Source organism: Mugil cephalus, chromosome 12, assembly GCF_022458985.1.
Source record: "Mugil cephalus isolate CIBA_MC_2020 chromosome 12, CIBA_Mcephalus_1.1, whole genome shotgun sequence".
NCBI classification, from domain to species: Eukaryota; Metazoa; Chordata; class Actinopteri; order Mugiliformes; family Mugilidae; genus Mugil; species Mugil cephalus.
The window spans coordinates 10,987,128-11,010,282 of NC_061781.1; the positions used below are offsets into that span (position 1 = coordinate 10,987,128).

General features: G+C 42.6%; 2 protein-coding genes across 4 annotated transcripts in view; both read left to right on the forward strand.

Moving 5' to 3' along the window:
* Positions 1 to 1,695: 1,695 nt before the first annotated feature.
* kansl1l (KAT8 regulatory NSL complex subunit 1-like) lies at positions 1,696 to 19,505 on the forward strand. Of its 3 annotated transcripts, none has more exons than XM_047601606.1 (16): positions 1,697 to 1,970; positions 2,531 to 3,622; positions 6,890 to 7,028; positions 7,554 to 7,706; positions 8,972 to 9,075; positions 9,640 to 9,814; positions 10,832 to 11,012; positions 11,241 to 11,372; positions 12,555 to 12,701; positions 13,620 to 13,720; positions 14,223 to 14,335; positions 15,831 to 15,903; positions 15,992 to 16,104; positions 16,387 to 16,507; positions 18,415 to 18,661; positions 19,041 to 19,505. In XM_047601606.1, the coding sequence occupies exons 2-15, from the start codon at positions 2,562 to 2,564 to the stop codon at positions 18,634 to 18,636; spliced, it is 2,835 nt and encodes a 944-aa protein (XP_047457562.1). In that variant the 5' UTR covers positions 1,697 to 1,970; positions 2,531 to 2,561; the 3' UTR covers positions 18,637 to 18,661; positions 19,041 to 19,505. The 3 variants fall into 3 exon arrangements, with proteins under 3 accessions (XP_047457564.1, XP_047457562.1, XP_047457563.1); XM_047601607.1 differs by having other exon boundaries at positions 6,893 to 7,028; XM_047601608.1 differs by lacking the exons at positions 8,972 to 9,075; positions 9,640 to 9,814 and having other exon boundaries at positions 1,696 to 1,970.
* A 3,016-nt stretch (positions 19,506 to 22,521) lies between these two features.
* map2 (microtubule-associated protein 2) overlaps positions 22,522 to 23,155 on the forward strand; it is a 95,880-nt gene continuing 95,246 nt past the window's right edge. Inside the window, exon 1 of the mRNA XM_047602061.1 lies at positions 22,522 to 22,591. The gene's annotated coding sequence lies outside the window, so the exon portion shown is untranslated. The remainder of the gene's footprint in view (positions 22,592 to 23,155) is intronic.

The following is a 23,155-nucleotide window of genomic DNA, read 5'->3' on the forward strand; positions in this document are numbered from 1 at the left end:
CGCTCGGCTACCATGCAAATCTTCCCTGCATCCTCCCGTGGGTGCAGCCGTTGACTGTTTGGGTCCATTACATTTGTTCCTTGGTTTCCTGTCATTTTTAAGGCTGACTTGTTACATCTGGCTGAGCTTCCACTGCTACATCCATGCACAACGAGCCCCTCTGACCTGGTTAATGAACAGTGTCAGGTCTGTCATCTCTGTGGCTTTGTAAATAACCTCAGTTTCTATGTTATCAGAGTCACCACTACCTGCGTGGACACAGGAGGAAATTGCAAAGTGCGACGACTCCTTCTCCACTCCACTCGGGATTCAGGGCCAGATGAGAGTCACCATCACGGGGACTTCTTATACAATGCTACCTATCTCCTTGCTTCATTCACCTACATCTCCTCTCCAGACATTTACCTCGGCCCTTGGGGTCACCTTCACTGCCACCTCGCTGTGTGCGTTAGGCACCACTGTGAACCTTTGCTGTGAGGTTGAATTTGACCAGATGTTAAGGTTTATGCTCCTTAATAAAAGCATCTGTAACTTAATATGACTGAAATACTGTGTTATATTTGAAGATGAATGAAGGATTGTGCTATGGGACACAGTTGTCCAGCGTCTTCTGTGACTCTGGAGGAGCTTGTCAATGTCGGACACTGTGAGTTGTGCTGTATCTGTCTGCTGTGACTTCCTCAACTCACAGAGTAACTGGTAAATTGCTGCCCCTTTAAACAAATATTCAATTTTGATGCAGCAGTCACAAATAAACAGACCATACGTACCATTAAAGCATAGAATTTTTACTGTATACCTATACCTAGAAATAATATATTTTGCAATAAAGTACAAATGTGTGATATATGGGGGGCGCTGCTTTTGTATTAATCTTAAAGAAATGATGAAAAAAAAAAATGTGTCTGGAATGGAGCTTTAACAAATAGGCTGCACATATAGAAGTACATTAAGCAGGACTACCTTGGTGCGGAGGGCTGTTTTCACAGTGAGGTATCTTTACTTTAACGCCCGGATGCTTCCCCCTCCTACTATTGATGTGCAAGGGTTCACAGTGCAGAAACAAGGCATCAGAAATGTTTCTGTCACTGATTTCGCCCTTTGATGTTAGCAGAGGTCAAATGATCTGAAATGTTCCCTTCATGGTCCGTCGGAAATATTCTCATATAGATAAAACACGCATGAACGACTCGCAGAATATATAAAAACAGCATTGTAGAATACACCTTGCCGAGTTATGCACAGTTAATTGTAAAACTACTGCAGTTTATATAATACATTCATTCATTACATTCTGTGTGAGTTAATGACCAGCATTGTTGCTTCATGTATTTTGGGGGACGGGGTAGCCTAGCATCAGCTGCCTATCAGCTGTTTATTAAGCTTTAAATGCGACTTGGTGCATCACAATTCATATAGTTTTATTAAAAAAAAAAAAAAAAAGGTGTCACAGTCAGACTTTCATATCTTATAACTGTGATTTTATTTTATTGCACGACTATGAAACGTTTTTATTTCTCAAACTGTGTCCTTTATTTTTTGCTTTGCAGCTCAAAATGGCAGCAAAAATCTATCCATCTATCTATCCATCCATCCATCCATAGTGAAGAACAAATTGTTGTTCATCAATCTGAGTAGCGCCAGCTCTGAGCTTGTGGAGGGGGCCGTGAAGGCGTCGTGACTGTGGTCCAGCCCCTCGTTCAGATCAGAGGGTTCGGTGCCTCGGTCTCGGCGGTTGGAGAGAAGGAGAAGACGACGAGGAGGAGGAGGAGCAGGAGGAGGTGGAGACGTAAAATCACTTTAAATGAGTTTTTTTTTAGCAGATATGCTGGGGGGAAATAAGTGTCGTCGTCGGACGCCTACAGAAGTCCGCCAAACCGTCTGATTTATCCAACCTCAGAACGTTTTTTCCCCCCTTCTCTCCTGGGAAGAAGGAGCGATGTGAAGTCGACGATTTACCTCCCGGTCAGGTGAGTGTGTGGAGACACTTGACGCTGACTTTATGGAGCGGTTTCGTTGTTCGCTAGCTCTCGGTTTTCGGTTCGGCCACAGCTAGTGTCTTTTCTTTTGGTTGTTATTGTTGTTGAAGCCAAGAGTGTAGCGGACGAGTAGAAACCCGTCTGTTATTGTTTTGGAGTCTTTTCCTCCTTCCACTGTTGCTGCTCTCCGTTACAACCGCAGCTCCGCTACTTATCCCGGTCATTTTGGGTGAACAGCGGTATTAAAAGAGGACAAAACTGTGAATTTATCATCCCAAATTGTCAGTGCTGTGATGAAATGAGTAAATGCCTAATAATTGGTGACCAGAGACGACTGCTTCCTGACCCTTTAAGCCTTAATAATGAGCCAACGTTTACAGTTTATTTGAAGGCGGCCGTTAAGTCCCGTCAATCTCAACTGTAGATCGTCTCGCAGTGATTATTTTACTGTTTCTAACATTTTTTTTGTACGACTACTTTTACTTGTGCTTAAAATTGTATAAAGGTTGTATTTTTGAAGAGTTTTTTTTTTTTTTTCTCCTCACTGCCAGGACTTGTTAAGCCTGTGGTTCAGAGGGGGCTATGGCCCCGGCCCTGACCAAAATCCTCAAAAATGACCACGGCGTCCACTTGTCTTCGCCCCCCGCCTCCGCCACAGTAGACTCGGACGGGACAGCCGCCATGTGCAGCATCGAGCCTTGCGCGAGACCGGACGATGGTGACCTCCAGAAGATGTGGCTGAACCTCTCTCCGTTTTCCTCTCTGGACTCCTGCCTCCCCCCCGGCCTCCTGGACTCCCCCGTCGCCAGCCCCAAGCTGCTGCCCTGTCTGCAGGCGTCGGCGGAGATGTCCCTCCCCAGCCCGGGCTCCCTCGTCAACCTCCTCTCCTTCAACAAAAGCCAGGCGGATGCTCATCAGGTGGCCTCTGTCTTCCCAGGTGTACCGGACATGTTTTTAGTCCCCGTTCCCGAGCACAAAAGCCAAGAGGCTTGTGCGCTGCACGGATGTAGTGCCGCTCTCGAATGCGGGCCAGATGGTGGTGATGTGCATCGCTCCTCTCTCACCCTTTCCAGTGTTTGTCCTTTGCATTCCCAGGGGGAGATCCAGTTCCAGGGATACACTCCCTTGCTTCAAACTCCACCTACGCAGACACAGGAGAATGCAGCCGCGGCGAATCGTCCTCCTCAGGCTCCTCTGCAGCCGTGCATTAACAGGGTGAATCTCCCTCAGCCGGCATGCAAAGCCGCGCTGGAGGAGGCTGCGAGGGAGCAGCTCCGCAGGCAGGCAGGGCTTCAAGGCCGAGCTTGGAGGCTGCGAAGGAGACTGCAAGCCCTGCTAGGGGAGCACGCTCTGCTTCACTGCTGTCAGCAGTTGGAGGGGCTGAAAAAGCACCATCAACTCGGAGACGCGCCTCCGGACAGCCTGGATTCTATATACCACGGAGTGCTGCCTTCGCAGTCGGACAGCAAGCCCCATCCTTCTTGGCTCGAATCGTTGTCTTCCTACACGGAGGTCAGGGAGTTCAGCCGCTCCAGCCAGGAGCTACTCAGAGGCCTGCAGGAGGCCTTGGACTCCGAGGCCACGGCCAGCAGCAGCTCGGATGAGGAGCCAGATGAGATGATTCATGGCAAGGCTTCGCCCGTGTGAGTACCTAACACGCACGCTGTATGCCTTTCCTGCACAATGCAGGAATAGTACCAGCCGACCGAGTGGGATGTATTGCTCGTTCGAAGCGTGTTTTTCCATTTGCGGAACATGGAAGGGTTGGCTCGATGGATTCGGCTGCTGCTAATGCTAAAGAAAACAGTTTCTCAAACCTAACCGTAGACTCACTGCCCAGCTATTTGTTGTCTTTTTTTTTCTGGGATTTCCAGAACACACCCATCATCCCCACTAAAAACAAGACGAGGGCCTCGCTTTAATTCGAGGCTGGTAGAAGGTACGCAGAGGTACTTCTCTTACACAACCGGTCAACTCAGGGGATTGGAAGCACTGCAAACTGCACGAAACGTGTTGCCAAGGCGGCGTAAACTGCAAAAATTTAGTTTGACATTATAATAATGGAGGCAGTAAATCATTCACATCTCCAAGCGAATGAGACAAGAAGTCCAACACTTGTTTTCTAATGACTGCATACTTTTTGGAGAGTAAGTCTCTAAGTTTTTGGTAGATGTTTGACTTGGCCCTCGGGATGTTTACAGTGCGGTTTAGAGTTTTGTCCTCCCAGCTGCGGAGGCTGTTATGACATATTTTTAACTACGCGCACCAGCATACTTCTCTCTTTCCATGCTGCAGTCATAACAGATTTCAGCTGATTAGTCGGCTCGCTTTTCCCTACTGTGTAAGAGACAAACGCGGACTTTCCAGCGTGCCATGTCTGTGCCATCGTACCCCGTCGCCTCCTCATTTTTAGTGAGGGACACTTTTAAAGTGAGCGTCTGTATGTTTGGGAGCCTGTGGTGCCGCTATATTTGAGTCCTCGCTGAAACGAACTAGTTTTTCTCTAATGGCCGTGCGTTTTCGCATCGCTTGTTTATGTGGTGTTAACAAACCACAATTCAGCCGTCAACCTGCAGAAAGACTGCTTTCCAACATTATGACGATCCTATTTTCATGTGTCTCTGGATTGGCCCGGATCTTGTATTCTTGTAAAACGTTACCGATATTCCAAGGTATTGGTAATGCTGTAGAACTACACATCCCTTTTTGAAAACTTAAGTGGCTGCTTAGTTGTTTTATCAACCCACAATTGCCTCATCTGAGGGGATTCTTGTTTTTTCTTGCGAACAGTTTGGAGATTTAAGCTTTTTTTTCTTGTTTCGCAATCTTTCTTCCTTATAGTGAATAGGGCATGGAAATGTTGTGATGACACCAAGAGAAAGAGGGAAACGGAGAATTCCAGTATAGGTCATGAGCAGGAATCGGTCTGTAGTTCTGTTTCGGACTGCTTGCCCACCAGAACATTCAAAAAAGTACATATATATATACATATATAATGTTAACGTTCTCATTAATTTCAAAGGTTTCTGAGAACAATATATTTGCCTGTGACCGTGACACATTTAGCCAGGGACCAGACAAATATGAGATCATGTTTCACTCACTTGGTTGGAATGTATCCGCCGCCCCTTCCCTTCAATCAGATTTTCCACCCAGCCGTGCCCACGCTAGCTTTCTTACATCTGTTTATCTAATGCTGCCGCTATCATATTTATTCAGTAGAGCCCCACTGACACACTTCTCTTAAGAGCAGCTGTGTTAGCGTCGCTGGTTTTGAGATCTAATTGATTGCTGCTCTATCCAATCGCACCAAGCGTCATTTTGATCTACGCCTGTAGTTCACTCCCCTTGCCCTCAGTACGGTTCAGCCTTTCTTTTAGGAATTCTGTGTTTATTTCTTCTGCGAGGTATACTTTGTTGACCCTTCTGTTTGTTTCCTGCAACCCTGCAATAAACAAGGCAAAAATGTTTATTGGGTCTGAGAGCTAGATAGTTTTCTGTGTGTGTCTGTCATCTTGGCAGTGTCAGTCTGTTCTTTGTTGTAGTTCTCCTCCTGCGTGGAACAATGCTCTCTGCTTCATCAGCAAACCTTCCCCGGGGAGCTTTTATGGCAGGTTCCTTTTCAGAGAGGACACGCCGGGTCGTTGCTCCTCTGTAAGAAAATGTGGAAACGGTCGGCTCTTAACATTCTGACCGTGAACTTGTAAATCGATGGCATGCTTTGACTTTTAAATCCACATGTCCACAGTGCTGTGACAGCAGTCCTTTACGCTTCCAGCCGTTGCTCATTTTCCGTTTCTGTTAGTTTAAATACGCTGTACGAGAGTATGTGCGGACGTACAAATGCGGGACACACCCAGAACTACTCCCTAGAGCTGGACTTGTATCCAACCAGGATTTGACAGTAAAACATGTTACATTATCACGGGTGAGGCTAGCCACTGAATTCCTAACCCCTATGTTTTATTCAGCGATGCCAGTATCAGCATGATAAATATGTATGGCATTATGTGGTATGTGAGCGCGCACAGAGCAGTCGTTCCCCTTTCAGCCCTTACCTCTTTTCTCGGCTAATGCTTGGCAAATATTCCTGGAATTTTCTCATTATACAGTTGGAAAGAGCTGCAGGGCAGCCAGGTCTAGTCATTGTCTGTGGTGGAAAGAGAGTGACTATGGCTTAAGTAACAGATATTAGCTGAGGGCTGAGTGAAGCTCTGCTGAAAAGCGGCCATTAACCAATTTTTTTTGGCTCCACTCTTGGCTGTAAACTCAGAGGAATTGTGTTTAGGCAGGCAAGCAGAACTCGAGGTATTTGATTAAACAAGCAAACGGTGAAATAACCGTGTCGTGATATCAGAGGATCTCGTAAAGGACACCGTATGTAGCTGCTCGCTGACTAGCCTAACCTTTCCCTCTCCTGCATCACAGTGTTTGAAGTAGAGGAGTCCCTCCCTGTCCTAGCCAAGGTCCAAGAGCAGCGCCATAGCAACTATTGCCCTGCTGAAGCCAGCCAAACACACACAAAGAAGATAAATGCTAACTGAACAGGCTAGTGTCATGGAAACATACTATAGAAACAGACTACACAAATCAACTGTTTTTTTTTTTTTTCTGTTGCCTAGATAGGCCACAGAATGGGGCAGGCCGGTAGGATGCTAAACGATGTTCATGCTACATGGGGACATTGCTATGTATATAAGGTCATGCATTGACAACGCTACAATGCAATGCTGCAATAGTTCTTCTGTGCTAACCTCTTCCTGCACTTTCAGTAGTCAACGTTTCATTGTAGTCAATATAGTAGAGCAGTACAGTTCTGTTCGAATGAGGCTGAATCAGCGTCTTAAGTCTCAGACGAAGATGAATGTAATACATGTCTTCCCGCGCCCTGTCCCTTCTGCCATTAACAGCAGCAGCTACGAGAAGCAGTGGCTAGCAGAGCGGGCGGAGCTTAGCAGCAGATGGAGCTGGTTGCAGCTGCGTCTAGCTGACCTGGAAGGGAGGATACAACAACTGGTAGAGCTCCACAGGCACATACGCTCCACCAAGGTAGGACCAAAAGTTGTTTATAACCAACCTAACACTGGGTAGTTGTCATATACCACCAAGACAACGAGGGCCAGTTTGGACCTGGTACTTGATCTCAAACCAGTTCTTTGTGTTTGGACAGAAAGACTTCTTCAAAGTCGATTCCAATGCTCTGCTAATCTAGACCCATTAACAGCCTACGTTTGGGGCTGGTGTTAGTGCTATAATTGCCGTCAGGTCCAAATAAAACGTTATGACTCCCATTCTCAGTTTGGTCATTGACCGAAGATCTGAATAAACCAGATTCAGTGATTTAACTGGTATTTGAACTTTGGACAGATGAATGCAGACGTATACAGTTATTTGCAGTATACAGTGGCTCTTTAGTGGCTCCCTAGCCCGTGGAAAAGTGGATAGAGAAACATAAATACAATCTTACAGCATCTTTCATTACCTGCGAATAAAAGTAAATATGATCCGACAAATACTGTGTGTAAGAGATAAAGAATTAACCTGCGTGATCTGTGTGTTTTGTGCCTTTTTAAGGGTGGCGTGGTGCTTGCAGACTCCCAGCCACTGACAGACAGGCAGATTCAGCAGAGGCTGCTGAGGGAAATGGCAGGCTTATCCTGCACGGCCTCGGACGCCGACGCCGAACCCTGCAGCCCCACACGTCTTCTGCACAACATAGAGAGACAGGTAGGAGGAGCTAGCACACACTGTCTAATGCCAGGTGAGAGATTGATATCAAGCGGATTAGTAATGTATCGTTTTATGCACCGTGTCAGGAGATTATCATTTTCCGCCTCATCATTCCTTTCAGGGTGGTTTGTAGAAAAAGCGCATTAGGGTGCCTATCTGTAATGTCATGTTCCAGTGTCAGGCTGAGAGGATTAAAATAATCAATTACACTATGTCGACTCTTTGACTTGTGTGTTGTTAAGCTAAATTTCAGGCTGCAGGTAGCGTGAATGCTGCTTTATCAAGTCTACTGGTGTGTAATTAAGTCAGTTATGCCATTAAACATCGTACTTGGGTGTGAGTCTGATCAATATATTGATAAACAAATCACAATGGAGCATTTTATGATTCCAGGGAGGACTGTGTGACAACACTCTTCCTTGAATGCTCGTGCATCAGTACCTATGTAGCAAACTGGCTGACTTGCACATAAAAGAAGGCCAATATTTCCTTACAAGACGCTGATTGGTTTACACATTGGTGGATCACCCACAAACATAGATTTAAGGAAGATGTTGCCTGGTGTCACACATCCAGCTGCCTCGTAAAATAAGTGAACTGAACTTTAATGTATGTACAACTGTGTGCTTGCTGAGAAGATTTAGTGTTTGAGTATCCATGGTCATACTGTTGATAAGAAATTCGATATGAGATAAGACAAGTTGGCGAGAGCTAAAATCTCTTGGTCGGTTACGTCACTGAGATGTTGGAGCCTGGTGCACACAGCTCTCCGTCTAATAGTTCACTGTGGACGCTCCTTCTTTCTCCTGGCAACTTGATTTTTCAAAAAATTCAGAATGGCCATTACGTAATTTCGCAGATGCACTCTTGTACAAACACACTTAGTTTCTAGTCTCTATTTCCAATGAGATGCTTCAACTGGCAATGGAAGGAAATGTTCCGTTTGCATTAGCGGCAACTACACTTTAAGCCACTTTACGCAAATGTACTTTCAGTGCTGCATTGGGCAAATATGCATCTTGGCAGTTCAGATGACTGTGAAGCTGAAGAGAGTTCTTTGATGTGTGCTGCGATCCTTAAAAACTCCAGATAGCACGCGCACATTTCCGAGGCCGGTCCTGCCCACAAACAACATATGTCCCTCTTTCCTCGGAAGGGGTGCTCACTTAGTACCATCTGTTCCTCTTTAGACTGACTGTGTTCCACGCTTAAGCTTTTATCGTGACGTGAAATGCGTTATTTGTGTGATGTCTTATTTGCAGAGTGCCCAGCTCAGCCAATTTGTCAACAGTCTGGTGACTCCTCTCAGCTTTTCGCCGCTCTCAAAAAAACCTCAGTCGTGTAAAGGCAGGAGAGCTGCCTCAAGGTAGAGGACACACACAGTGAGAGCATGTGACATCTACGGGGAAAAAAAAAAAACGTTCTCATGAGTTGCTCTGCTAGTGTTGGTAGTGCAACTAGTGTTAATTACAGTTTATGCTCAGTCCCTTGTATTACACTTACATAGGACCACACAGTCCTATGTTGAGTAGCTCCATGGTGTCTGAGAGGGAGCAAATGAGAAGCTTTTCGATTTTTGTCTATTGTCTGATTTAGGTCTAGACTATAGGCTGCAGGGTGAAATCATGTTCCTTCTTACAATATATAAACCAGCAACACAGCCGGCTTCTCTTCATCTTCTCTGATTCTCTGATAATCCCTTCATGTCTTCCCTTTCCCGCTGCCTTTTCAACTCTCTCCATGTGGCTGCGAAGATAAAAGCCACATAATAAATGAAAGGCATTCTGATTGTTTATTCATGTAAAGTAACAAGAGGGTATAAGCAGGCGACGTGTGTTTGCGGTTGTTGTGAGTGAATAAGATCTGAGAGAGCGACTTCAAAAATCTCACTCGGAACGCTCCCGATGTTTTCGTGATCTTTCTCCCGCAGCGGCGAGCAAGGCGATGCCGTTTTTTTGCCTGGGCGCTCTAAAAGAGGAAGGCTTGGGACCAGGAGGCTCTTCAAAGCGGACGCGTCGTGCGTGTGCGCCCGCACCCGTCCCCTGGTCACATACCACAAGCCCAAACTCTTCGCTCTCGTCCCCCGCAACCCTGGCAGTTCACTGGTAGGCCATGAGTAGGCTTCTTCTTCCCAGTGCTGCATGTCCAGCCATCTACTTGCTGCGTGTAATTGTCTGTAAATATGCACAGATAAAAACCTGGACAAATTTCACATCAGGCTAGCGCATCACCTTCAACGGTGTTAGCCCGTACCCATAGATGCTATGCCTTCCTAAATTGAGTTATTTGCTGATTGATGTGAAGTGTGGCTTCAAAGCAGTTGCCCTCGTTCAGACTAAAATAGTTCCTCAAATTAAGTAAGAATTAGCGTTCAAATCTGGCCTCCTGCTTTTAATTAAACCATAATATCCGTTGGACTTATTTCAGATAATCAAGTGGATGGTGTTATTTTAAAGCTCTAGCCTTGATTTAGCCTGTGGGCTCTTACTGAATAATCAGGAGGAGATGGGGGTGGTATGTATAGCTCTGCCAATAAAAATGACTGATGATTCTGATACTGCGTTGCTATAATTTTATATATATATATATATATATAAAGCATATTGGCTGATATGTTAGATTTCTTTATACCTTTTAATTGGAGAAAAGCATCAGCCACAAAAATCCAATATTAGTTGGACTCCAGTCAAGTGGTTTGAAAAAATCTTATTAGGTTCACAATATTGTCTATAAATCAGTTAAAAGTTTCAGTGCACATGTACATTATTCACCAATATTAAATACTGACATGCCAATTATTAATTGAGTTCTTGCTGAGTGCTTCTAATCTGGAAGGCATAGAACCCAGAGCAATCATAGCTGCTATAATAAGCAGCACTGAGCCACTGTCATTGTAAAATTGACAAATTACAAAGAAAAAGAAGTCTTTTGCAGCCTAATTACTTTAATCAGTGTGCACCAACAGCGATCAGCTTCCCCGAGCCCTTATGACTCAAACTCCAACCGAACACAAAGGGAAAGGGGGAGTTAAAACTTTGGAAAGAAATTGTGCATCCTTATTGTGTCCTGTTGCTTGGTTGTTAATAGGTTTATCTCTGTCTTGTGTCCTTGTTCCTGTTTAGGACTCAGGAAAGTCCACGTCCACCTTCTCCTCTTCTCTCTCGTCGTCTTCCTGTTCTTGTTGCTCTTCTTCTTGTAATCCTTTAGTCCTCTGTTCTGACCCTGACTGCAGCTCCGGCAGATCCTTGTCCTCCAGCCCCAGCTCCAGCTCCAGACCTCACCCCATGTCCTCTCTTTCATTTGGTAGGAGAGATCTAGCTGTACAACAGAGTGGAAAGATTATTTTGGAATTAAAACTTTAAATGTTCACTTACCTAGCCATATACTGTGAAATCTGCATGAGTAGTTTTTGAAAGATGTCGTGTTGCCCTCGATTTCCCATTGAGCAGCGTGCAGGTGACAAAAGTCTTAGATTGCAGCACTTGTTTTGTTTAGACTCGATACGATAAAAGTTGTGGCTTCTCTTCCCAGGTTCTCCTATGTGCCATCACTTTCAGAGGACCATGGCCAGAGAGGAATGGTTCCAAAGACCTTTAGTTATCAACAACCAACTGTCCAGCCCATTGAACTACAAAAGACACAGCTCCACGCCACTGCACAGTGGTAATGTACTAGCACCGATTTCATGCTGTAGTCAACATTACTGGCAGCAGAAGCTTGTAATTATGTTGGTATTTATAAAATACCATGAACATGTCAGTCATTGGTGTTTTATTTTTACAGTGCAACTGCATTGTTCTGTAAACCGTTTATTATTAACAAAGCATTTTAAAAGCCCTTACTGGCATTGAAAAACGGTCTTTAAAGCCAGATGCTCCGTCTGCTTGTTATATTCCAATTAATTAGTGCATTACATGTCTTTGTTTACTACTCAGAAGCTAATGAAAGATAATTTCCTCCTACATTTACATAGCTGTTGTTTCTCTGGTTTAACTGGATCTTGGTCATGTTGGTCATCCTGGTCATAAACGCACTGGATTTCAAGTCTGCGTTTTCATTTTTATCTCAAATATAAATGCTAGGAATAAAAAAAAAAAAGAGAGAGCCAGAGTAATAGATGAGACACAAAAGAGGCTGATTGAAACTGGAGGAAAATGTCACTCACCCAGCGCTCTGTGGATTTTGTGCCAGCTTGAATGAACTTATTCTGCTTTGTCAATAGCAGCAGAATACAGGCTGTCAAGTAAACGTCACGTAAAATAATAGTCTGATATGCGAAACAGACTTCTTGTCATAGCTGGTCGTAACGCAAATAGAATGAGATTACGTAAACGGTCGAACGAGATGTGGATGGGAAATCTGGGGAAATTAAATGGAGAATAATGACTAATGACGTAATCATGTAAAATACTTAATTGTTCACACAGTGTAAGAATAGAGAGCACATGCACTACAGCACATACAATGTACAATATTACTGACATAAAAGGCAGACCTCACACATCAGTCCATTCATTCCTGTCTTGTTCTTTCATCATTTACACATTTTGTTTTCTCCTAAGGAAATGTGAGCGAATCCTCAAAGGAAAAACTAATGATTACCTAAAACACCCATATTTTACTGTTTTTATTATGCTGGCTCGCTATCTGCACAGTGATTGCTTAAAATGTGATGTTGAGATTTAAAAAGTGATATATAGAGTTATATCCTCCTGGGACCCGGTAGTAAGTTAATTGGTTTCAGTTAAGAGTAGTAAGAAATTGTGTTTTTCATATTTGTAGAACAGTTTAAACTCCCTGTTTATTTCCTCTTAAATCAGTTCGTATGTTTGTGTGTCATTACAGGTAAAAAATACAAGCAACACACCAGGCGTCATAAAAACAGAGTCATGGACCTGTCACCTATCAGGTTGTCGGGGTCTGCTCGGGGTCAACACAGCAGAGCCAAACGGAGGAAAAGGAAGAGAACACACATCCATGGACTGATGGAGGGTGTGTAGAAGCGCATGTTCACACTCTGTACTGGTAACAGTAGATTAATATGTGACCATATGCCAACGGTAAAGTCTCCAAGGGTCTAGAACAAAACAGGGTCTATCTGAAACAAAGGCAACTGGACTTGTGTCCAGTTACTTTAGTTTTAGCTTTTTATTGTTTTAATATACCATGATCTGGATGGTTGAGAATCTTCACAGACAGACAGATTCTGAAGGTTGACATTGAGAGTGCTACTGATTGTGAAAATGATCAACTTCTACCAGAATATTACATCACCTATTTAAGGGTCTGAGTTACTGTTCAGTTTATAAGTAAGGTTATGGATGATTTAAGTTCTTGTTTAAGAGAAAGTCTGAGTAGAAGTTGAGACTGTATATTCAGAATAATTATTGACTCTTTGGTTAACTTCTGATTTATATCTTCAGATTAATACCTGACTATTTGTATTGCACTGAACAATATAGCACTTGTGTTATTCAAGGTCTTGTTTATCCCTTAAAGACCGACTGCATGATTCTCCTTTGAGAACCCATTCAAATACCAGACTGGTAGCCCTCTGTTCTCGGCGGCCATTGTGGTAACACCCCTAGGCAATTATCTCAGGCTAACATGGGTTATGTTTCTGCTATGCTTGTGAAGTGTTTCCAAAGAACTTCAGAGTGTTTTAAATATCTGACTCATCTCACTAGACCACCTGAATAAATTCCATTATAATTTTTGTTTGTTTTAAAAAAAATTCTTGTTCAGCTCCTACAAAGCTGACAATTATCTTTTGGGTGGAGGAAGTGTGTTATACAACAGCTGTCTGGACTTGTCCCTCTTAACCTTCTTTTATGGGTTACTGTACAGTTTCACCTGCAACTAGTCTGATACACTGTACTGTGTGTGTGTGTGTGTGTACTGTATACCTAGATGAGGAGCATGGCCTGTGCCAGGTTTGTGACCTAGAAGACAGTTCAGATGATGTTCTGGAGGAGAGCTGCACACGTGTCTCACGCAAGCAGGCGTCACAGGTGACATTCACAAAGTGCATGTTTTTATATATATGCTGATTTAAGTACTGGAATATATGTGTTTGGGCACAATGCTTTTTTACAGGTAATTATATTTATATTTTAGCATCACATCTTTGCATGAGACATGAGCATATACACCGATCAGCCATAACATTAAAACCACTGAAAGGAATACTCAATAACATTCAGCGTCTTGTGACAATTCACTGTTCTGGTGGGAAACTTCTGCACCTGGCATTCTTGTGGGTTTTACAAGGACATGTACCACCCACTTAGAAAAGACTATCAGGAGGCCCATGTCCTTTCTCTGATTAGTCAGAACTATTTTGTAGACACAAAGGAGACCTACAGAATGTTAGACAGGTAGTCATAATGATAAACATGATCAGTGTACATTCACATGCAAATCTTTTAAAATAAAACATCTGCAGATATGGCATTATGTAGTATAAGTTTGGGTCAGCGAACTGCCCCTATTTCAAGTCATTTTTCCTTCCAGGGCTTCGTTCGCAAACGCCAGGGAGAGAGTGTGTACAACATCAACAACATTGTCATCCCAGTGTCACTGGGAAAAGTGGAAAAGCTGCAGTACAAGGACATCGTAACTCCCAGGTATGAAGCATAATCACTCCTGGTGGAGCTCTGTGTTACGGTTCATGACATTCTTTAAAAATAGCCAGATATGCAGCTCATGGAGTTTGCAGTTGGTGTTACACTCCTTATAAATTGCGGAAGTTTACTTTATGTACACATTTAATTAAGGTTGGGCACCGAGAACCGGTTCCAAATAGGAACTAGCTCCTAACGTCCGGTTCTGGAACCGTTAAGAAGATGTTTGAATTTTCGATTATTTTTTTTCCGTTCCTAAATGCCTTCACCTGCATGGTATAATAATCAACCGGTCCATTCTTCAGGGTTATCAACGACCTGCGATGTTATCTGCAATGTATGCGATGGCGTATGATGGAGGAAAAAACAGGCACGCAGCTCTCAAAGCGGGAGGTCCGACCCCGGACATTGGCGCACCAAAGGCGAGACGACCCGAGTCTGGAAATGTCGGGTCTACCCGCTGTGAGAGCTGCGTGCTTGTTTTTTCCTCCCTCATACTCATCACGTACATTACATTAACACTGCAGTTTGTTGATGACTTGAAGAATGGAACCGTCAAACCCCCGCTCTTTCAAAAGGCTGCTAATATTAGAATAAATCATTGTGTCCTGCACAGAGCCCGATATCTGCCTCTAAATGTCATGTTTTCCTCGGATGCAGAGCGCTGTCATGATCGTTAAAAAGTGTGGGATATCGGAATACGAGCTGCATATGAACACAGACACACAGTCACCGTTCACCTAAGCGCTTCCATTAACAGTCGTGAAACAACACATTTGGTTTGTTTGATTGAAAAAAAGGAACAAAAATCTCTGCCCTTCAGACATCAGTTTTTATGGGAGTAGACCTAAACTAGTTGTTGAGTTCAAGCTTCTACATTCATACAGTCTGTCAGGCTGTCGAGTCAGAATGCAAAAGGCAGATATATCAGCATCAGAGCGAAAAAACAATAAAAATCCAATAAAGTCCCTGGTCGATTGCCGAGTCTTTGACCCAGGTCGTTTGACCCGATGGAGCGAAAAACCCGGGTCGTCGCGGGTCGATGTGAAAGGGGCTGTACACCCACCTGGGCTGCAGCTCTTTGTGTTTTAGACTGCTGCCAACTTGTAGTGTTATTTCAGAAGTTTCAGTTTTACAGTTAGAGTTAGGAACCCTCCCTTGTAATTCAGTACCCTAGTTATAGTACAGCAACCAAATTAAACTGTATCAAGTATCAAATAAAAATGGCCTGTGTAAAGGCTTTTTCAAATGAAAAAATTCTCTTGTGAAATATTTGTTGACCTACACCTCACAGAATCGAAATTTGAGAATCAGAATCAGAACCGTTACAATCCAAACGATGCCCAACCTACATTTAATGTAAAGTTGAACATTGAATGTGATTTATCCATTGGTTTTACTCCCAATGTTTATATCTAATGTATCTAATAATTTGCCTTTGAATAGAAAGTTGTGTCCTAACGATACAGATAACGAATGAAGTCTATTTTTCTTGCAGCTGGCGAGTAGTTGACCCTCTGTCTTTGGTGGAGGTGGAGGCAGAGAAGGACGAGGACAATGAGGAGGAGCAGGTGATGTTGTGTTCCTATGGATGTGAGTAGGTTATTGAATCAAGTGAATCAAGTATTTTCTTCATCCCTCCGTGTGTTTTGTGTGTAGGTCGAGGATCTGGGTGATGAGTTCTTTGCTCGGAGGCACCTGGCTTTGGAGCAGAGAGAGAAATTACGCTGGTCGTCCTGGGGGAAGAGAAAATGTTGCAGGCGTCGTACAAGGTGGGATCACACACACACAGGCTCTTAGAATATAACAGTGAAAATGGTTTTATTTGTCATCAGATGACACAGAAGAAACTGAACTCAATATCTCAGTATTTTATCAGAAGATGAAAACAGAGGGGCTTGTGAGGAACGGATTAAACCTGAATGCTGAATGCAGTGCAGCTGTTGAGGAATTGTTTTGTTCATCTTCATGCAAACCCATCTTGTGTGAAGGGGGAATGTTGAGAACTTTTCTCATGGAGTTTCATGGGGTATGCTTGTTTTTCTTCTCTCCAGATCTGGCAGCAGGCCATTAGGCAGTGGGGGTGGGATGTACACATCAGGAGAGGAGAGCTCTGCGGAGTGGAGTTGCGCTCAGTTGGATGCTGATGAACAGCCGAGGGCAGAGGAGCGGCTGGTAAGATCAAAAGCACCACAGCTGAAACTTCACATCGAGGTAAACTGAGAGTATTACAGAACGCTGAACCAGGTGACAGAGGACGGGAGGACACTCACAGGAGTCATACACCCCAATTCTGTTGGTTTTTGATTCCATTTAATACAGTGCTGCCTTCTGTCACTAGTATTCAGTCCAGCATTGATGATTAGAATATTTAACGTTATTACTTAATATTTCTGTTTTTCTGATCTTAATTTTAGTGGGCAGACTTACGCAGATCTACAGGTTTTCTACTTTTGTTCCTTAAGTGTGGCACATCCTCATTAAATTCAAGAGTCAGGGATGACTTTTACTCCTTTTATGAGAGTAACAAAAACGCTCAACATTTGCATGTTGTGTACCTACAGTCTACAGTACCCTGTCTTCCTTTGGAAAAGTGACACTAATGGTAATTGTGTTTATTCTCGCCACTGATCATCATGTTTTTTTAGACTGAAATCCTCAATAACTTTCATTTTTATTTGCTACCGTTGCTCCACTGTTCAGCTTTGGTAAATTGTCCTTGCTGAATGACCTAAATGCACCGCTAAGAATGTGCCAGGACAAAATTGTCCCCAAACGCACCAGATTGCATGTCTAGAATAGCCTGGAAACCAGGTCCACCCGCCACAAAATGTTCGCTTCAGAAAGTTAAACCTTCCAGGCCAATCAAAACGTTAGCGCAGGCTTTATGCTACATAGTAATTCATCTGAGTGCCCTGGAGTGAAGGAGTTAACAGCAAATGGCTCAGCTGGCTTGTAGGACTATCCACTTACATGCAGAGGGCTTTTCTCTCTGCATCAGTGGAAACACACCCCATAATGAAATCCAAATGTTGTGTTACTAGGCTCGTATTATGATAAGAATTAAGTATCTAGTATACACACGTGTAAAATACAGACAGATTGACGTGTTGCTCATGGGCTTAGTTGGGATTGTTTTAACTATTTGACTAGATATTCGATGTACAGATGTTCATGTATATCGTTAGCCTGTCACTGGGGATAATTGCCTAAGTCATATTTCGTACATTTTTGGAAAAAACACAATTTTTAGCAATTACATAGTTTTTTTTTTTTTTTTATTGATATTGTAACAGTAAGTCAAAAATGACCATTATGCTATGGCTAACAATATGTAAAAGTCCCACACTATGACTTGTATTGTAGTTTAAGTGGGTTTATAAAATACAGTATCCTCCATGAAAATCTAACAACAATGCATGAAGTGGTTGTAGCACCTGAACTATTATGTGATATCAAAATGATAAAAAGGAAAATACACCGAGACCCACATTTCCCATAGATAACATTTTTCACTACAACCACTAACACTGCTCCAAGCATATTGTTGGTTACTTTCCTCTCACAGATAAAGCAGTGTTATTTGTCCTGCCAGCAGAGAAGAAGAATATAAAGCAGCAAAAATGGATTCAGGACGAACCCGCACTGATGGGTTCTCGAGAGCCTACACAGATACTCGTCTCCACTCTTGTTTCATCTGCTGATGCTCTGATTGCAGTGCTCTCTACCACTCTGCTTTGATTGGAGAAGGAATGAGCTGCTACTAAAACAGACTTTCCTAATCAACCTTCTCAGCACCACTAATGACGTCCCCTGCTTATCTCGCTTTGCACTCCAGCTACCATGTAAACCACAATTAATGAACAGTGTTTGGTATTTACACATCATCCAAGCCATGCCCGGAAACGGTACAACTGTCTAAATTCTGATAATGACTGACATGGATATTTATTAGTTTTATTTTCACTTGAGTTTTGTATTCTGTCTGTACCCCTCATAGAAAGGGCATGCATATAATATGCCAAACAACCAAAAAAACAGACATGGCTGTCAAATAACGTGTACTCTCTGTCCCACTGCAGCCTCAGACTCCCTGGGACCCACGGGTGTTTCCTTTGGATGAGGACGAGGAAGTTGCTCTTCTTTCTGATGAACTTAAAAAAGTCCCATCGGTGTTGACAGAGTGTAGCTCAGCCTCCTCCACATCAAAGAACTCCAACTCCCATTTTTCCCCCCGTCATTCACCTTGTGCTACACTGCCACCTAATGGACAAAGCAAGAGTAGCACGCCCAGTGGCAGCTGAGTTAGCAGTGCCTTCCTTTTTAAATGTAAGTTGGGAATTAATTAGATAATTACTTGTATTTTTTATTTTTAATTTTTTTGGTCCTTAACTAATTCTTAATTTCTTTAGTTGGCACATTTTGAATTTAAATATTTTAATTACTTGTCCTTGTAGTTTATAAATCAATTTAATTGATTGTATGACATATTGAAAATTATTTATAGCCCTAAATATATCTATTAATTTGGATTAGACAAGTCATTCAGTCATTCATTACCTTTTATCATTAAGACTAATTTAACGTTTTTTATAATAATAAGTCATTTAGGAAGTTATGCCATTAAAGAATAGACTCTAAATCGCCAACATGTAGGTTTATTCTTGGGAATTACTTAATCTTTTCTATCTTAAATTCTTCTTTTCAGATATCTTCACATCAGGGACCACGAGCAGAAATTGTGCCCCCGGGAAACTTTAAGTGGGATAACTATTACATTCCACACACATATATATATATTGATTTGCTGTGATTAGCTCGACACTTGACACGTGATTATTTAGTGAATATTGTGCCACAGTAGTTGTTGACTTCTGTAGCTCCTGCTACAATTTCAGGATTTAATGTAAAAGAGGTACTGTATGTAAAGAATATATACATATATATACACCAGCAACTCCACCTCTGTGGAGTTTGTATACTGTTTGTAGTTGTCACCTGCTATTTATTTCCACAGTTTTAAATTGTCCATGTAAACTTTTTCAGTAGATGTATGTATTTGTGCAAATTTTGTGTGCTTTTTCATGTGACACTTGGTTTCATATCTTCTTTTTGTTATATATTTTATATGAAAACATAGGAATATTAGTAAATGTATACATTAGTAAACATAGTGGGTGTTGTGATTTATATATTTATTTATTTTCCAGCTTTCTCAAGGCCTGTTCACAAGGCTGTCAACACAGGTTTTATTGGTAGCGCCGTAGCAGAGCGCGAGTGGGAAGCTGGTGAGGGGTCAGTTGTTGCTGCACCGGTGCCTCCTTCTGGTGGGTTTCATGTGGTGCTTGGAAGGGCGTGAACGGCACAAGCGTCTCACAAACCCGTCTCGTGCAAACATTAACTTGCTGGTTGTTACTGCCTGTTGCTGATGGAGGACACAGTGAGCGATGATTAGAAGATGAATATGTATGAGGATGTAATAACTAGAAAAATGGACACATCAGGTAAAAATGAAGTAAAAGGTTTTTATTTCGGTCACCGGTGGACGATGTCGTCAACTCTTGCTAAGCCTACTAATTTAAGATGTGATTCATAAATGCTAATCGTGGATGGACAAACTGCTGTGAGGTCATTTAAGTGATTTGAATGATTAATGTTTATGGAGGTCACAGCTTTTTAAAACCACAGCCCGAGTGAAACAGTTTGTACTTTGATCCCATATGCATAACCGCCTCTTATAATATCCTTCACAGCTACCAGGAGGCCTAATGGGCAGATGGCAGTCAAGGTCATCCCGCTCATCTACTTGTATGTATGTCAGTTGCTTTATACCGGAGGTTGGTACTGGGAGTCCAGAATTAGAAACAAGATTCAGATTCCAACTGACGGGAGTTTTCCATTTACATTGAGTCAGATGTCAACTGAAGTAAATCTTAGAATTCTTTCTTAAACAAGACCAGGTCTGTGGTTCTTTGCATATTTAATAGAAACACATTAACACACTGCCAGCAGGGGGACAGGTGTACCACCCCCCCCTCTCCTCTTTCCGCTGGAAACCATGAAGGTCACTTCCACTCAGATCCAGCTGCTTTTCTCCAACTGAAGGAGATCCAACAGTTTCACCTCTGTAACCACATCTGTCCGTTTGTCTGGATTGCCTCATCCTGCCTGACTGCTACAGGTAAAAATGAACTTGATGGGACTCCTTGATTATTATTTACCTTCTTAGGAGACAGCACAAGTTAATAAAGAGTAGACACATCAACATGGTTTTAACTACAGTAGCTGTCCTGCTGGGGGTGCTCTTACACCAAAAAATATCTTTGTACAGTATGTACAGTATTATGTAAAAAAAGGGGAAATAATAGTGTAACTATAGATTTCATCACTTTAAAGTCATTTTCTGTAGGAAATTCACTAATTAGGACATTTGGGACTATTTTTTTTTGTAAAAAGTAGTTCCGATGACGACCCTTTAGGGCGTGGCGGATTATCAAGAGTAATTGCAACATCCTGCCAGGGAAGACTCTTTTATTCTAAGCTTTGAGCACTATACGTGAGTATGCACGAGTATATGTTTAAGTTTGGTTTAGTGGTTTAAAGCCTTTCTTTCTAACATGACAGTGTAGTGGTTATGTCTGGCACTGGGAACTGTGGCGCATAAGCCGGTGAGCAAGGCCATCTCTGGAGTAATTACTGAACAGTGAAGATGATGAGCATTTATAGCCGCCCTCATCCTCTATATGTCGAGGTGAGGCAACTCAGGATCAAGTTCAGCCACAGACTCACACAGCCAGAAAACCTCAAAGCACCAAAGAGGCTTTTCCTTGTTGACAGCCATCAGGTCCAACAACAAGCAGCACCCTGTACCTCTGGCCCCGACCGAATGTGACATGAGAATATACGTCACTTGCTGTCCTCTGCCTCATCAAAACAAATTATATGACCCCCTCACACATGTACAGTTTATATAATACACACAGCCTTTACACATTTAACCATAGATACGTTAACATTTATGGTGTTGCATGTGGTATTTTTTTACTGTTACTGTTTTACAGACCACATGGCTGTGCTTACTGTTTATACATACTGTTGTCTTTTCACATGCCTTTCCACAGCCATTGTAAGATATGTGTTTTAGTTTTTTATTCATATTAAATTGTGCACAGTTACAAAGCAGCACTTGCACATTCCAATAAATTACACTTCCACTATTTTCAGCACTACTGCTTTTTTCCACATGCATATTGTTGCATTCTCTTTTGTGTCGTTTACTAATGTTGTTCTGCATTTTAACTTATTTATTCATTTATTTTCCAGTTAAATGACATAGCCAGGTCAGCTGAGCTAGCATCCTACTGCGTTGATAGCTTATTGTCAGCAGCTTTAAGACATTTTCAGTCCTTAACATTGGTCGTGAAACCTCCCTTTGACTCAGCTCTGAAAATAACATTCAGGAAACACTGATGTGAGTTGATCCAGCTGTTCACACACACACACATACGCTCACACAATGAAAAAGTAATGACATATTAGTTACTTGCAGAGTGATAGGACTGGGTAGCATTGATATCCTCTATAGATTCATTTAAAGAAATTTAAATTTTGAAACTTGTGGTTATATTTCTAAAATATTATCTACTTTATAGCAGCTACTATTTTCTTAAAACAAACTAAGGATGGCACAGCATAGCATAGCTTAGCATAGCAGATAGACTTTAATGATCCCCAAGGGAAATTGCTTGGTCATGGTAGCTTAGTTGCACATAAAAGAAACACTCTTAAGAACCACAAGTAAGAAAGATAAATAAGTAAGTAAGTAAGTAAATAAGTATTAGACCACTATAGACCAAGACTTTAAAATGTGTATTTCAACATCATGCTTTACTACCAATGTCAAATAAAACAGCATATTACAACATTTAATTTGTTTAATTGGTCTTACAGAAAGTTGGATCAGATACAGCCAATGACCCTGCTTCTGTGGTGAGTAATGATTGAGTTTCATGTTTAACTCAACTGGCGTTTTGCTTTTACCTCTGCAGTCTATGTATGTTTTGAACTGAATCGCACTGACGCGATACTCGTCGATCTAAAATTTGCGTAAAAGTGTGAACTATACTGACACCGTAATGGCTATATTAGACGCAAGCGCGATCTATCCGCGGGACTAGTGCAGTCATTACGGTAAGTGCATGCTGCGGAGCCTGTGTCTGACAGACCGGGAGTTCCACTGGAAGACACTGCGCCGAACAGGTAAAGAATTTACTCTTCTTTATTCCTAAATCCGCCGAGTAACGCAACCAGAAAAAAATCATCAGTGGAAACGAATTAATAGATAACACGTGATAGTGGCGGTCAGGCTTTAGTCTTTACTGTCAATGACAATAGCAGTAAGCAGAAATGATGAGGTGCCGCTCTCTGTGCGGATGGAGAAAGGACGCATTGTTCGTGTACAGGAGAACTGGGTCTGGGTTCTCATGGTTCTCGTGGGTCTCACGGGATGTGGTGTCGGCCGGGTTTTGGACCAGCCCTGTTGCTGAATCGCCCTGAAACGAAATCACGGCCGAGCAACAGATCTAGAAATCAGTGACACGACTGAAGACCCGCTGATTGACCTAATTGCTCTCGTCTGTTACTGGTCCAATTACGCACTTTGCTTTGTGGACGGGTCGGACGAATAACGTCTGCAATGTGCTACTTAAAGGCTTTACCTACTGCGGTGACTGCGGGAGTTAGCCTTGCTGCGGTGCCTGTGCATGGCTATTTTAATCTATAGAGATCCTTTAAACCGTAACAGACAGCTATAACATTAGGTAA